At 41.6% G+C, this 14974-nt stretch overlaps 1 protein-coding gene across 2 annotated transcripts in view; it reads left to right on the top strand.

The window, feature by feature from the left end:
• Positions 1-14974, top strand: part of SORCS3 (sortilin related VPS10 domain containing receptor 3) — a 267664-nt gene that overhangs the window by 205725 nt on the left and 46965 nt on the right. For both annotated transcript variants that reach the window (XM_005520720.2, XM_088059520.1), the window contains exons 8-14: positions 3937-4026; positions 5906-6085; positions 7913-8059; positions 8513-8615; positions 10951-11027; positions 11133-11224; positions 13980-14087. In XM_005520720.2, the coding sequence (XP_005520777.2) occupies positions 3937-4026; positions 5906-6085; positions 7913-8059; positions 8513-8615; positions 10951-11027; positions 11133-11224; positions 13980-14087 (797 nt within the window). The remainder of the gene's footprint in view (positions 1-3936; positions 4027-5905; positions 6086-7912; positions 8060-8512; positions 8616-10950; positions 11028-11132; positions 11225-13979; positions 14088-14974) is intronic.

Below are 14974 nucleotides of genomic sequence, written 5' to 3' on the forward strand. Positions count from 1 at the left end.
GCTCCCTATGGAGCTGGAGAACACAGATCCAGGATGCTGCTACAACACTGATAGAGTGTTTCTGAACTTTTGACTCCTCCAGCTCATTTGATGTTACTGTAAGGAGGGGAACTCTACAAGCAGAGCAGTCACCTTGGAAAATGAGTGAGGTGTTCACTGAAAATAACCTCAACTATATACTATTAGGAACTTACTATCAACAAGAAATGTAAAATTTGGTTCTGTGAGCTTTTTGCTCCCTTTCCTGCAAGTTCTTTGAGCATCAGGAGGCAGATGGGGTCCTCCTTAGCCCAGGGGCATTTCTGAGATTTAGTAATTTCATGTTTGTTCCATCAATATCTGCCTTACACTGGAAATTATGAGTCCCAGCATGAGCCAGCCAGGAAGATGATAAAGAAGCCTGATGCACAGTGATCTACAGTTCCTCACATCATCTAAGGCTTCTTTGCAGTCTGGGACCTCTTAACTCATTCTACTTGCCTTCCAAACTCTTTTAGATAGCACAAGTGTTTTTGCCTCAGGTGAACTTCAATCTGAAAAAAAAAAAGCAAAGCCACAAAGGTTGCTCTTAAATAATTATATTCAATCATAAACATAAGATTTGTGCATTCCTAGACATGTCACAGGAATTATGGAGATCAGTAGATTCCATGACAAATCTTATGTAATTTTCTGCAGTCTTGTGAACATATTTGTTTTCTTCTATGTTTGATGCACTCTGTCTCATTACGGGTCAGGAGGGGAAATGAGCCAACATATCCATACTCTCAGGGATTTCAAAGAGAAATTTCTCATGTTTCTCTTCTTAAGTGCCAGCTGATATAAGTAAGATGAGACTTGTGACTTGAATGTGGAAATATTAAAGAGAAGGAGTAGCTCACGAGTGGAGGGAGGAGGAAAGAACACAGGTTGGGTAAGACAGATGTGTTTAATGACAAACACATTTGTCTATAGGAATCATTGCCACTGGCCAGGAGCCCAATTAAACACATAATGTAGAAATCCAGAAAAACAGATTAATGATCCAGTCATTAGCGATGGAGGAAGAAAAAGACAAACCCAGCTAATTCTGTACTGAGCATGACAGATGAGCTCACAGCAAATAATTGGGTGACATTCATCAAATGTGAACTAAAAGGAGGCATTGGAGGGCAAAATGCTGCCATAATCTCTAGGATTTACAGTGTTGGAGCATTTGCTCATAGGAAAAGGAAAAGTTCATCAAAATAAATTGAGTTGGGCCTTCCAAAATTCATTCTGTACCACAGTGCTTGCCAAAACTTTATTGGAGGCTTGATCATTTTTTTGGAACTGTTATAACTGTGCATGTAAATCATGCAAAGATGAGATCCTGGCTGGGAAAAGCTTACATAACTCCTGCCAACAGACTTGTGGGTGGTTTCATATTAACTGGCTCAGGAAGACCACAAACCTCAAAAATTTCTATTTCTAAACCCTTGTCAAGGTGACCTAGTTCAGGTGGAAGCCTTAGAGAGAGTTTAACTATTGTATACTGAACTTTAACAGTGTTTTAATCCTAATTTTCTGCATTTAGAAAACAGACAAACAATAAATACAAACAGACCCCCTCCAGGTACCAGTTTTCAGTGGGCTAAAGAAAAAAAACTGGTGTAAAACCTTTTGAGTGTGGCAGACTTGTGGTAGATCCTGTTGTGGCACAGAAAGTAGAGTTTGACCACCCCTTGATATTTTTGCCATTCTGTATTCATTGGATTAACTGGAAGATTGTTGGACTATTCCCAATCTTAACTGGTCATCACAGCATTTACAAAGTATGTAAATATTCATATATTAACACAGGGTCCCTACCAAGTTAGTCACTGAACATGTTCAGTTCATGTGAGAATTGAGAATTTGGGTTTTCCAATGGAGGCAATAAATATTAAAAGAGAAGAGGGGATATTTACATATTCCCTGTGCTATTTAGACAATATGACCTAGAAGTGTGGCATCCTTTGAGCAATTCTTGTAGAGCTGAGAGAGATAAAATTACTGCAAACATGAATTTTTGCCTTTGAGCTGGACTCAGTATAAATCAACTTCACAGTCTGTTCTCTCCTGTGAAAATTTTATTTTGATGTGGAAGTATTTGGTGGGAAATATATCTTTCAGAAGTAGCACTCACTGACCTTATTCAGCCTGCAGAAGAGAAGGATGTGGGGACACATTAGGGCACCTTCCAGTACCTAAAATGGCTTTAAGAGAGCTGGAGAGGGACTTTGGACAAGAGCATGGAGTGTCAGGACAAGGAGGAACGGCTTTGAACTGAAAAAGAGTAGAGTTAGATTAGATACAAGAAGTGGATGATCTTTGAGGTCCCAACCCAGACCATTGTGTGATTCTGTGATCCTCACAGCTCAGAGCAGGACCCTGAAATGCTCACTGCCGTGCCAGTTCACAATGCACTTTCCATGAATTGAGAGTGCAGTGACTGCTGTTTTCTTTTCTGCCTGTCTCTCCTACTGGCTTGTTCTGGGTCTGTAGACCAGTTGCTTTAGATTTTCATGTTTGTGTTTACCCTTGGCTTTAGCTACATGTTATCTGTGGAGAGTTTATTTGCTGTGATCTAGGTCATTCTTATGACCTTATGTCGTGTGTGCTATAATAGTGGCTATTTTTTTTTTCTCTTGAGGGTGCTAAATACAGTTATGATGACATTACAAATAAAAATGGGAAAAAATCTGAAGGGGAAGTCTTAGTGTAGAAGCTGATCCTATGTCTAAAACTTACTTTCTTTACAGTTTTTCAAACTGTCACTGGAAAAGCCTTGAGTTGATTAGATATCAAATTTCATGACCAATAATAGTGTGTCCTTCGAATGACAGCTTCTCCTGGGAAGAAAGCTGCTATGTAGAGGTGATATCATTGCTGAGAATACAATTGATGCTGTAGCAATATTCTATGTAAGCTCATTCTCAAATATCACTGTCAGATAAAGGAAGTATATCTAGGAGGGAATCTAGGACTTTTCTCTTAGCTTTATTGGAAACTTAAGAAGCCAACAAGAGATATTCCATACAATAGACAAGTGCTTTGTGCATTGTTTTACCTTAAGACCTGCAAGACTGCCAAACCAGCAGAATGTAGGAAATTCACTGATGTAAGCCTTGTTTTAGCCAGGTCTGAGATAGTGCCAGAAAGAACACCTACAGCACGAGTAAGTGACTCTTGACAGGTTTTAGATCCCATATTTTACAAATTATCTGTGCTAGAGCTCATTGATGCATGGTGTTTTTGCATAGGCTTTAGTTCATTCAGTCCATAAAACTGCAAATTTGGATGTCTGTCTGTCGCTACAGTTCCTCCCACGCACATTCATTTTGAGTGTTTTATTTCAGAGAAACCAGTTTCAAGCCAAGTGACAAAGGGCATCTAAGAGCTTAGCTCCAGCTTTCCAAGAGCGCATTTACAGTTAGCATTAAATGGTGCTAGTGTGGATCTCTGCTGTTAGTCGCTGTAAAAGGTTGTTGGAATTGTTGGAATTGAAAACAATCCTGGCCTCAAGGGACTTACAGTGCAGACAAGGCTGAGAAGCAGCTGAGGAAAGAGGGATTATCTCCTGCTTACAGGGGAAGAACAGAAGTACAGAGACTTTAAGTTACTTGCCCAAGGTAATTGAACTGGACCATGTGATGAAACCAGATCCTTCTTTTCCTCCCACTCAGCACTTTTTTTCCCTGAGATGGTAAAATCACACTGGATTTGAATCATAAGAGGCAAAATGGAAAGTTCAATAGCACAACTTAAATGAATAAATCTCTATCCCTCTCAAGTTTGTGATTTCTTTGGAGTTACCCAGACGCCTTTAAGGACAGCTGTGCCTGTCATAGAAAAGATACCTGAAGGAAAGTTTAGAGATGTCATCACAGAATGTCTCAGAAGGGTCATCACTCATTTTCTTTGGTATTTCCACAGGTGACAACTGGTGGAAGAGCAACTTACTATGTGTCATACAGACGGGAGCCTTTTGCACAGATAAAATTACCCAAATACTCCCTTCCTAAGGTGAGTCCCCCATTTGTGAGCATAGACATGTAATGTCTTGGGAAGCCAAATATGTGAGGTTCCATAAGGGGGAGTGCCAGGTCCTTCACTTGGATCACAACAACCCCACACAGTGCTACAGGCTGGGGTCAGAGTGCCTGGAAAGCAGCTTAGTGGAAAAAGACCTGGGGGTGTTGGTTGACAGCAGCCAAACATGAGCCAGTAGTTCCTGAGGTGGCTAAGAAGGCAGATGGTATCTTTGTATCAAAAACATTGTTGCCACCAGGACTAGGAAAATGATCTGTTAAAATACAGATTTGTTGGTGGCCCTGATACAGAATTGTTGCGTCCTATAAAATCAAAGGTACTTTCATAATTTGAAAATCAGAAGTACCTTAAGACTAGGTGTCATGGAAAAGTCTTTGAGCCACGTAAAGGAGGCTTGTTTATGCTGCCCTTAGTCACTAGAATATTTTTGCTGTACAGTAATAACTATCTGTCATGTGCAGATTAATGAACTCTGCTGGAGTTGTACGTATGTGAGGTTGGCACCAGGGTAATGCAATATTTCCACTGCAACTGGTAAAACCAGATTGAAGTCATTGGGCATTTTGCTTTATTTTCTTACTGTTGGAATAGGTATAATACCTCCTTAATCTTTAAGGAATTATAGCTACTGGGCAAGAACAAACTTCCTGATTTAGTTTTCCTTCATTGAGGGAAATGGCAAATCTCCCACTGACTGTACTCACTGGGACAGAATTAAGCCCTCAAATGTTTTTTCTCCCTTCTCATGCCGATAGGATATGTTAGGTCTATTAGAAATAACCCCGTTTAATCAATCCCAGCTTTTCATCTGGATACCTCACACAAAAGATTAAGCTGCCTCCTAGGCAGGATGAGGATATTGAACTGATTTTCCTCCAGATATTTTTTCCTGAAATCAGGTCACTCCATCCTTTGGGAGACTTCCAGAATTATGATTTCTTGATTCAGAAACAGTGCAAGGAGTTAATCAAGGCCTCTTGGCACCCTATAGAAAGTTTAAATAGATACAAATAGATAAATGGAGTCTCATATAGCCACAGTCATTTGGCTTCTAGCTGAACCTGTGTCAGTTCGTTCAACAATGGTAGCAAGGATGAAGTGCTTCTATGCTCATCATCACCCTGAAAGTAATTTCCATGAACCTGTTTTAAAATAATACTGAGAAAATGCACTGTCAAATCTCTTTGATATTAAAACTAAATGGGGAAACCCTTGCTAGACTTTTTGTATCTTGGTCAGCAGCAGAAATCCAACTAAAGTGAGTGGGTGGGTTATTTGACAGCCCATATATTGTGGGATAGTTGAGCTCAGATAAACTCTCAATAGGAAAATGTGTTATTAAAAATCACTATCAGCAGTAGCTCAAACTGATACCTATACTTCACCTTCAAATAAATGCGAACTCCCAAGGTTTTTTGAAACCATCCCTTGCCAGTTGGAAGCACAAGCCCATTATTTCATGAATGAAAATTATCACTGCTTTTAGCCTGGTGCCATATGATGCTTAGAGACTATGAAGACTCCAGGCTCCAAGGCTGTGAATCTTCCATGAGTAATAAAACTGACTTTCAAATTTATAAATAAAAAATGAAACTGGATGAAATTCCTTGAAGGTACCAAAAATGAAGAAAGCAAAAACCTTTCGCCCAGCTGGTGATTATTTTAAAAGTGAAATGCAGAAAAGTCACAATGCTGGTAATTTATTGGCTTGCTCTAACAGAAAGTTGTTAAACATACCTATAATTCATGCTCCATCTCCATTCTTTCATAATTCATGGTAATTACTACATGTCCCGAAGGGCAAAGAAATACAGAGATCCTCAGTAACAGGCCTTTTGTCTTCTTTTAACAGGACATGCACATTATCAGCACAGATGAGAATCAGGTCTTTGCAGCTGTTCAAGAGTGGAACCAGAATGATACCTATAACCTGTACATCTCGGACACCCGAGGGATCTACTTCACCCTGGCCTTGGAAAACGTCAAGAGCAGCCGAGGGCTCGAGGGGAATATCGTCATTGACCTTTATGAGGTATGTAGTAAAGGTTGCCCTACAAAGAGCAGCAACAACCTGCTAGTTTGAGCAAGTGTAAATCTCTTACCAACCTCCCAGGATTTTCATTTGTTTTGGGATAAGCTCTGAGGCATTTCCTGGATTTGATGCTGAGCTGACTCATGTGGGAATAGATGCAGTTATTCTGCTATAGGTGCAACGCCTGGTTGGGTTCAAGTCAATGACTGGTTAGCAATGTGTCATTTCCAGAAGGGAAACCATTATCCTTCTCATCCTAATGTGGATATCCATAGAAAGACTAAGTACACCTTTTTTTTTCCTCTTGGGTATCTAGAGACATCTGCTCACAGGCAGGGAATCTGGACTGCACCTGCAAGAGCACTGATGAACAGTTTGTGAACTATAACCAAAAATTTGTAGGTGCCCCTTGCCCAGAGATGACAGATGAAGAACTTCTACCCCAAACTGCCCCAAACACTCTCATGCTTCATCCAGGCCTGTCAGCCTTGGCCAACAGCAGTGCATTCAGAGCAGTTCCAGTTCCTGGTTTCTTCAGAGCATTCTGTTTTTGGTGTGTCATTACTTGTTGGATGGAAGATCTGCTGAGATCCAGGGCTCAGTGCTTTGCCAGCAGCACTAATCAGCAAACTAATCAGTAATACTAATAGAAATGGCTGCAAGTTGATTTCTACTGTTACACGGAGATATGTTCTTGCAGCTGCATGCAGAAGTTAGGAATATACGTTGTTTTTTTTTTTATATTTCAGCCAGAACAATGCTCATTTAACAACATAATCAATTTGTTTATAAAAATCCAGGTTGTTGAGGTCAATGAGGGAAAATTCACAAATAGCACATTGATTAGTATAAAGGACAGGGTTTATGGTGGTTTTTTTTTTTCACCAGGTGAAATATATCTTCCTGCCTCTGAAAAAGTATATTTCTTTGCTGTGATGAACCAGCAAAAATTAACCTGCATTGTCTCACATTCCTGGGCAAGCCTGTTTACTCCCCAGTGGTATATCATAGACTTTTCACTATTAAATGTGAATAGATTTTTACAGTCATTTAAAGAGTAATATCACTCCAGGGGCTTCAGAGTAGGAGGATTTGCATCCTGACAGTTCCCAGGAAGTTGCAGATTTGCAGCAAATTTCTTCTTCCTGTCTCACTTTCACAGCTGTGCAACAGAGACCAGACTCAACATGAAATCTTCTTGGGGATGTTTTGACAGGACCATATTCTGCTGCAAGGGGTTCTGCTGACAAAAATCATAATATTTGAAACAACTGGCTTGATTTGTCAGAATTTGGATGTGGAAGGAAAGTGAAGAAATCAAGTTTTCAAAACATTAGTGTCACATCATGCTCAGGATTCACATCTTTTGTGCTGATTTTTTTTTTTTTTGTGGTACACAAAAGGATCCCACACTGCTTCTGATGTGATCTTCTGTTTTCCCCTCTTTTGACAATCTGTGAAGGCAGTGGGGCAGACCCCATCCTCAAGCTCACAGAGCTCAAGTAAGACCTGGTGCATGCTGTACCTTCAAGCCCATCATCAACCTATCTGCAAGAACTCAATGAAATCCTAAAGTAGGCTGTTTCCCAGGGATTTGCTCTGTGGCCATCCTTGTCTTTTTCTTCCAAAGAGAGAAACCACGCAAGACCTTTCATCTTTGCAACCATCACCAAGATAAATCTTTAATGCCATTTGGTGTTCTAAGATTAGATTGAGGTGCCTTTATTGCTTTTACAGAGACCTTCCACTTCTGAGAGTGCTCAGATGGACATTGCTTTTGGCCTGTTCTTCCGATGTATTTTTTTCACCTCTCTCCCTTTTTCCTAGGTAGCAGGGATCAAAGGCATATTCCTGGCTAACAGGAAGGTAGATGACCAGATCAAGACTTTCATTACCTACAACAAGGGCAGAGACTGGCGTTTGCTACAGGCACCAGACACTGATCTAAGAGGGGATCCTGTACTTTGCCAGCTGGTGAGTGGCAGATCTTTTCTAAGGCTCAATTGACTCCTTCAGAGCTGCTTATTGTAGTCACTAGGTTAACAAAGCTCTTCCTGTGTTTTTTGTCTTGACCTTATGTGCGTTAAATGAATTCAGTAAATTTATCTATAGCATTGCAGATTTTAAGGGAAAATTCTGACCATCTTTCTTGATGTATTTAATAGAATTAAAGTCAGAATAAGACAGTTTCTGGGGAAAGTGCTCTAAGATTGTTGTCAAAACAAGGGCAGACATGCTGACATGCTTGTTTGTAGTGCAGAGTTCCTGCTTATCCATCAAAGGAACATATGACCTATGTGTGCTAAGAGCAGAGGGGTCATTTTCAGAAGGATCAGAGTATCTGTGTGCAGTCACCAAGGGTTCCCCTCTGATATTTAACTTGCTGAATATTAAAGCTTCTGCCTTTTGTTTGTTTTCTGTCAACAGCCCTTTTGCTCGCTGCACTTGCGCCTGCAGCTCTCAGAGAATCCGTATACTTCAGGGAGCATTTCCAGCAAAGACACGGCTCCTGGGCTGCTGGTGGCAACAGGTAAGAACATGAATGCTTCTCACCACTCACCCATACCTCCCTGGGAGCCCGAGAGTATATGAGGTATTCCCCATTGGTATAAAACCTTTGAACTCTGTTTCAGCAAGTGCTGAGCTAATTCACGTTAAGTCCCATTTGCTATGGGTGAGGAGAAGCCATATGGCCTCAAGTTCAAAAAAGGTGTCAGGTATCTGTTGCTCTGCAATAACCCATTTGCTGGTCTAAGCCCACACTTTCAAGGTACTGTTACTCAGTGGCACTACTAGGTCCTCTCATGTTGTTACAACCACTGATGGACATGTCTACCTGTTTGCTGCAGAAGGAGAATGGTGCCCAGGGGCTGCACTCCTAGGAGGTGTCAATATGTCCCACCCTTTGAGTAGCAAGAGCAGAGTTGTCACCAAGTCTGTCATGTGAAGCCTGGGCTCCATGGGTGCCTGTCTTGTGCGTGGCACCAACTCTGTACTGCTGCAAGGCTAGCAGCATTTAATCAAAACTGCACGGGCCATTGGTATTGTGGGCTGTTCTGCAACATAGTGCTTTTGTGTTGTTTAAATGACAGCCTGCTACAATACTTCATGGTGGCAGTGGCTGACCCACTGTAATTAATCTGCAGGATGGATGGGGCTACCAACCACCCTCAGCTCTGTGGGAGCTGCTGGGCTAACAAAGTGCTTCCTGAATGGCTGGTGCTATTAAAAGCTGGCCTCAGCCATGGAGGCAGTTCTGTCTGTTCAAATGGAGCCTCTTGCATACACTCAAATATGTCCAAATAGCTTAACTGTTCTTTCTAAGGCTCACTTTGTCTCCTTGGTCCTGTTCAGCATAGCAGTGGCCCACAAGTGTGGGATGTTAGCATATTGTCTGCATGAATTTACACTATTTCTTCCAACCATTTTCATCCTCATGTCATTCTGTGCTTCAGTGTGCTGTGCTTCAGTGTGTTTGCCAGACTAAGGCAGAACCCTAGATGGGTTCCCTTCATGACGTTTATATCTCAACAAGGGAGACACCATGTGATTTCCAGTTCAGTGATCCAGGCCAAATGAAGTGAGATAATTTGGTTTAAGCCTCCAGATATCCCCATGCATAGCCAAGTGGAGTCATCACTCCTGGCAGGTTGCACTTGCTAGATGGATGCTTAGGAACAAGCCCTACTCATGATGCTGTAATTACAAAAGCTTTTTTTTTTTTTAACCTTTTAGGAAGCAAACAGAGGCAGCAGGACAGTGAGATTCTAGGCATTGATCTAAATTGTTAGTAAATTAGGTTCTTTTCAAGTTGCCAGTGCACGGGATGAATGCTTTCCCAGTCTAACAATTAACCTTTAAAAGGCAGAATATAATTTCTGCCTTACTGCTTTGTAGATGTAAAAACCTTACCTGTTGGGAATATACACATCTGTTTCCACTAACCAGTTTCACAACAGCAGGAGCATCTCACCATGTTGCTGAATGCATTCAAGGATAAGCTATGCAATTTTTTCTCACAAGTGTTGGCTGCTCAAACACTTCATTTACAGTGAGACATTTCCAGCAATGATTGGAAACTCAGACACTTGGTACAGGACAGAGGTTAGATTCCTGCAAATGGAAGAATTATGTTTTATTATCTAATTGTACAGCTGCTAAATCCTCTTGACTTGTTTGGGAGTTACATTTTGTGAGGTTTGAATGCTTGAAGCTGAACTAGAGGAAGAGAATGAAGGAAATAACAGAACAGCTTTGCAGAAAAAGACAGAGCAAAGTGATAACAACAAAATTCTTGCATTTTTACTCCCTTTCCTTGCCTCCATCTGTAAATCCCTGCTTGAAAATTCAGAATTTCCATTTTGGTGTTTAAAATATGGTGATACAAAACTTACACTGCTACCTTTAAATCAGCATCTAATTCTTGAGGACTTCCACTCATAGTAAAATACTGGACTAAGAAGACCTTTGAACTGAAACAGTAGATTTATGCTCTTGAACCTGGATGTCCCTATAGGCTGACCTTCTGTATGGTTGCCCACATCAGGTTTTCCTTACAGCCTCATCTAAAACAGTTGGTGACTCTTCCTAGTATCAGGGAGAAAATTAGGTAGATGGACTGTATGACATTTCCTATATCCTGAGCACTGATGAAAACACCCTTCTTGAGCTGCACTGCCTCCCAGAGACAGAACTTTTTTGAAATAACATTGACACAGTAATGTGGTTAGTTGAATTCTGTGATGGTAACAGGAGAGTGTCAACCTATTTAAATTTCTAATTTTCAGCATTAAATGTCAGAACTTTAATTAACATTTTCATTAGAGTGTTCATCCATAGAAGAATGTCTGACACTTGTGTTGCAGGCAATATTGGCTCTGAACTTTCCTATACAGAAGTTGGCGTGTTCATCTCTTCTGATGGTGGCAATTCCTGGAGACAGGTATGTTTTGCACAGCAAAGGAAAGCACGGAGCCTTTTGCTATTCTTCTGGCTCTTGACTTCCCAGTGGAGTGGAGCACTCATGCAGTTCTTCATTTGTTTGCAGATCTTCGAGGAGGAATACAATGTTTGGTTTCTGGACTGGGGAGGGGCACTAGTGGCCATGAAACACACATCAGTGCCCATCCGGCACATGTGGTGAGGAAACTTTTTACTTTGCAAGGGTGTCCATAAAAAGAGCATTGAAGTAATTCTTATCTCTGTTTTACCACCATTTTGGTTTTATTGATTAATATAATGATTATTGCACCATTTTATAAATATATAATGCCTCCATACATTCACCTACATGTATGAATTACTCTTTGCACTGGTAAGGGACTATGAGCCTCCAGGTGTGGTTTCTTTCCTACAGACACACATAGACTAAGTCATCCTTTGGGCTTCAGATATTTCTGAGAGGATGTGCCTCTCGTTTCTACATTTTGTTTACAGAATTTAACATTAATCTGGCAAGACAGATAAAGGGAGGGAGAAGAAAGGGCAGTAGGTGTAGATAATGGCAACAGAGATATGTTGCTAACCCCTCCAGTATTTGACTATCAATTTGCAGAGATACTGTGGTGGTGACTGATTAGAGCTGGAGGTGAAATAGAGCAAAATGATTTCTCAGTTGAAGACACAATTTTGCTATAAATGGGTTATAATAGTCTAAGCACTAAAGATACTGCTCTAAAATTATCCTCTTCTTAGCTCTTGCCCCTCTGACTCCTGCACCAGTTAAACATTCTGAATTGAGAACTAACACTGTTTACTGAAAATGGTGTTTGGCAGCAGTAATGAGGTGTTAAAGTCTCCTCTACCTGGGTCATTATTGTACAAAATCCATGAAATTGCAGTCATTCCAAATCTGGACACCTCAAGAAAGGTTGACAACCCATTTGCAAGATCATGTTCCAGAGATGTACTTTGAGAACATTAACAGCTAGTTTTTCAATATAAAAAGCTTCTGGACTTTTAAGTTTTTGACCTGACAGATAACTCTAGGATGATTTCAACATAGATTTCTATGAAAGTTTGAATATATTGCATTTGAGAACATTTCTTTGCCACCTGAATTAAAGAAATGACTGTTTTAGTCACGGTGTGATAGTGGACTGTTAACCTCAGGGTGTATTGGCTCCACAACTGGACATACAGAGGGGAGCAGTAACAGGGCAGACTCGTAAGTAAGCTGCAGACTCCAGTCTGTGGTGCAGCTGTGCTGAGATGCGACTGGAAGCCTCTGATGGGTAACTCAGTTGTCATGGCTATAATTAAAGTGCTCTCAGGAAAGAGGATATCAGGACCATGTCCCAGTCTTTAGATCAAACCAAGGATGAGTCAAGGAAGAAGTGTGTGTTAGCCAAGGGTGGGTGTTGCTAGCATTGGGTGCATCAGACTGCAGCAAGTTGAGCTCTGGAAGAATGAAAGGTGATCCCCTCATGGAAAAAGCTGCAAGTCACGTATTAACGATTTGTGCTGTATTATTCAAGCCAGGTGTAACTGTTTCAGTTGTGTCTTTAACTGTGAAGGCTCTTCGGACATAAAAAGCACATTACAGCAAGTGCCTGTACTTACAGATTGGGAAAGATTTGGTCACAGGTTGACTTTTCATAGGAGCTGACAGTTCAGTTCACCTTTGCAGAGGTTCATTTCAGATGCTCTCCTTTTACAATAAGTCCCCTGAAAATGGTGTGTGCAGATCTATGAGTGCCCCACCCACTCTATTAAATGAGTAGTGATTTAGATCTGTTATCAATAAGCTCCAACAGGTTTCCTTCAAAATTGTACCCTTAGGGGCTTTGGAATTTGCTTCATGTTGCTTCAGTAGGCACCTGTTTTATGGGCAGGAGTGGAATAGATTAAAGGGTACATGTAAATCTATTAGTTCTCAGGCTGAGACATTGTACAATAAGTTTCATGCTGGAGAAAAGAGGGGCGGATAATTGAAAAGCTGAGAGAACTTTAGCTAAGCTAATGAAGCATGCTGTTCCCCTGAAGTTGAAATGCTATTTGGAGAGATAAGCATGCAAGCAGAACGCATACAAATTCACAGGTGTATGGGAAGATACATACATTTAAATGAAGTGATTTAGGGCAGATAGTCTTTCTGTGTGCTGCTGTGCTCCCGGAGTTCTGTCTTAGGTGTAAAGTTAACTTCCTATTCTTGCACAGGTGCATTCTGAGTCAGGTGAAGGTTTCTTACCTTAGGAGCAGAGAGTTAGGGAATGGTGGCTGCTAGTCTTGGCTTTCCACACGGGAGATGTGAGGTTGGTGCAACCCATGGTTTATAATACACACTGCAGTGGCCTCCTGGTCCTTTGGTGGTGTGTCAGATAGTGTCCTGCCTACTTGGAGCACAGGGGATTCAGTGTCCACCAAGAGCCTGCCAGACAGATGCAGGTGTTCAGGTGCCTCTGTGCACACACACTCAACACTCCTCACTGCCATAAATAAGCCAAATTTGCCTTTAAGTACTCACAGGGCTAGAGAGATTGTAGCCAATGCCATATGGCATTGATACATGGAAGGGTCAAAATGTCCTGTGGTAGTGAAGGCAATTTTCATGCATTCAGGCCAGGGTTGCTTATGCTCTGAGTGGTGCTTCATGCCAGGTGCTATTCCAGACCCAGAAACAGGTCTTGGCAAAGCCTCTTGATCCCTTGAGGCCTGATGTACAGCTGCATAAAGTATATCCATGTCTTTATTGCCAGTGTTTATGCTTTCTAAAGCTTTGATCTTTCAAAGTACATCAAGAGCATGAATTTAGTGGGCTGGGAAATGGCAAAGATTGGTGCTTGTCTGTAAATCCAGCTGCTGGAGCTTGCAGACCTTAGCCAATATTTAATTGCTGCAGTTGCTCTAGAGTAAGTCCTTTTATGTGTATAAATGTTGTCTGCTTCTCTCCCAGGGTGAGTTTTGATGAGGGAAGATCCTGGACTAAATACAGTTTCACATCAACACCACTTTTTGTGGATGGATCCCTTGTAGACCCTGGCATAGAGACCCAGATAATGACGTAAGTATAGCAGCTCCTATTTAAAATTGTGATGGCAGAAGGGGTGCATAGAGATCCCCAGGTGCATGGTAACCTCATGATGTGCAGTGCAGTGTTGTGTAGCTACACATGTAGTGTTTCATGAGGGCATGGTGCTGTTTTGTGGGTTTTGCTGGTGGCCACAGGCCTGGCTGACATGTTCTTGCATCATGTAGCAAATAGATGATGGAGCCAAGCTCTGTCCAGCAGTGATAGGGGCTATAGCAAGGAGAGATGGTCCCAAGCTGTAGCTTGGGAGTTCACACAGAGCAGTAGGTAGATATACTTCTCTGGAGAGTGATGTAGCCTTGGTCAGGTTTTATCTAGTGACAGCCAGAGGTCCTTCCTCATAATTACTGCTGAGATTACATTCCTTGGACCTGATGGCCCAGGGACTGCAGTGTTCTTCAGAAGTCAGAGATCCATATGGTTGTACCTCATTCCAGTTCTGTGCTTGCTTTAGTTGTGCAACATGACTGTCTTTTGAGATTCCTGGTGGGTATGAATAGCCCCCAGCTTTGTTGCTCGCACTATGGGCTGTACATCCAGTTTTAGCTCAAGCTAAAAGTGTTCTCATTGTGCATATGCAGAGCTGAGCTCAGAATTACCTTCCTGTTCTGGGGTGTAATATGCTGTGGTTCACCCATCCCATGGAAGGAAGAGCCTGGGCTGGCACTGATGGTGCTGGGGCCTTCTTCCTCCCAGGAGTGCTGAAGCACTGGGTAAGGCCGGCCCAAGAAGAGGCTAAAACTGGATTTTAACAACCAGGCAAGGGAAGTTTTTAAGTTCAAAGGTGTATTTAAGTAGTCATCTGACCTCTTGCACAAAGCAGATCAAAGCACCATGCTCTGGGATTCTGAAGAAAGCAA

This window comes from Pseudopodoces humilis, chromosome 9, assembly GCF_049639895.1.
Source record: "Pseudopodoces humilis isolate 2021_Gansu_Grassland_sample_001 chromosome 9, ASM4963989v1, whole genome shotgun sequence".
In the NCBI taxonomy this organism is placed as follows: Eukaryota; Metazoa; Chordata; class Aves; order Passeriformes; family Paridae; genus Pseudopodoces; species Pseudopodoces humilis.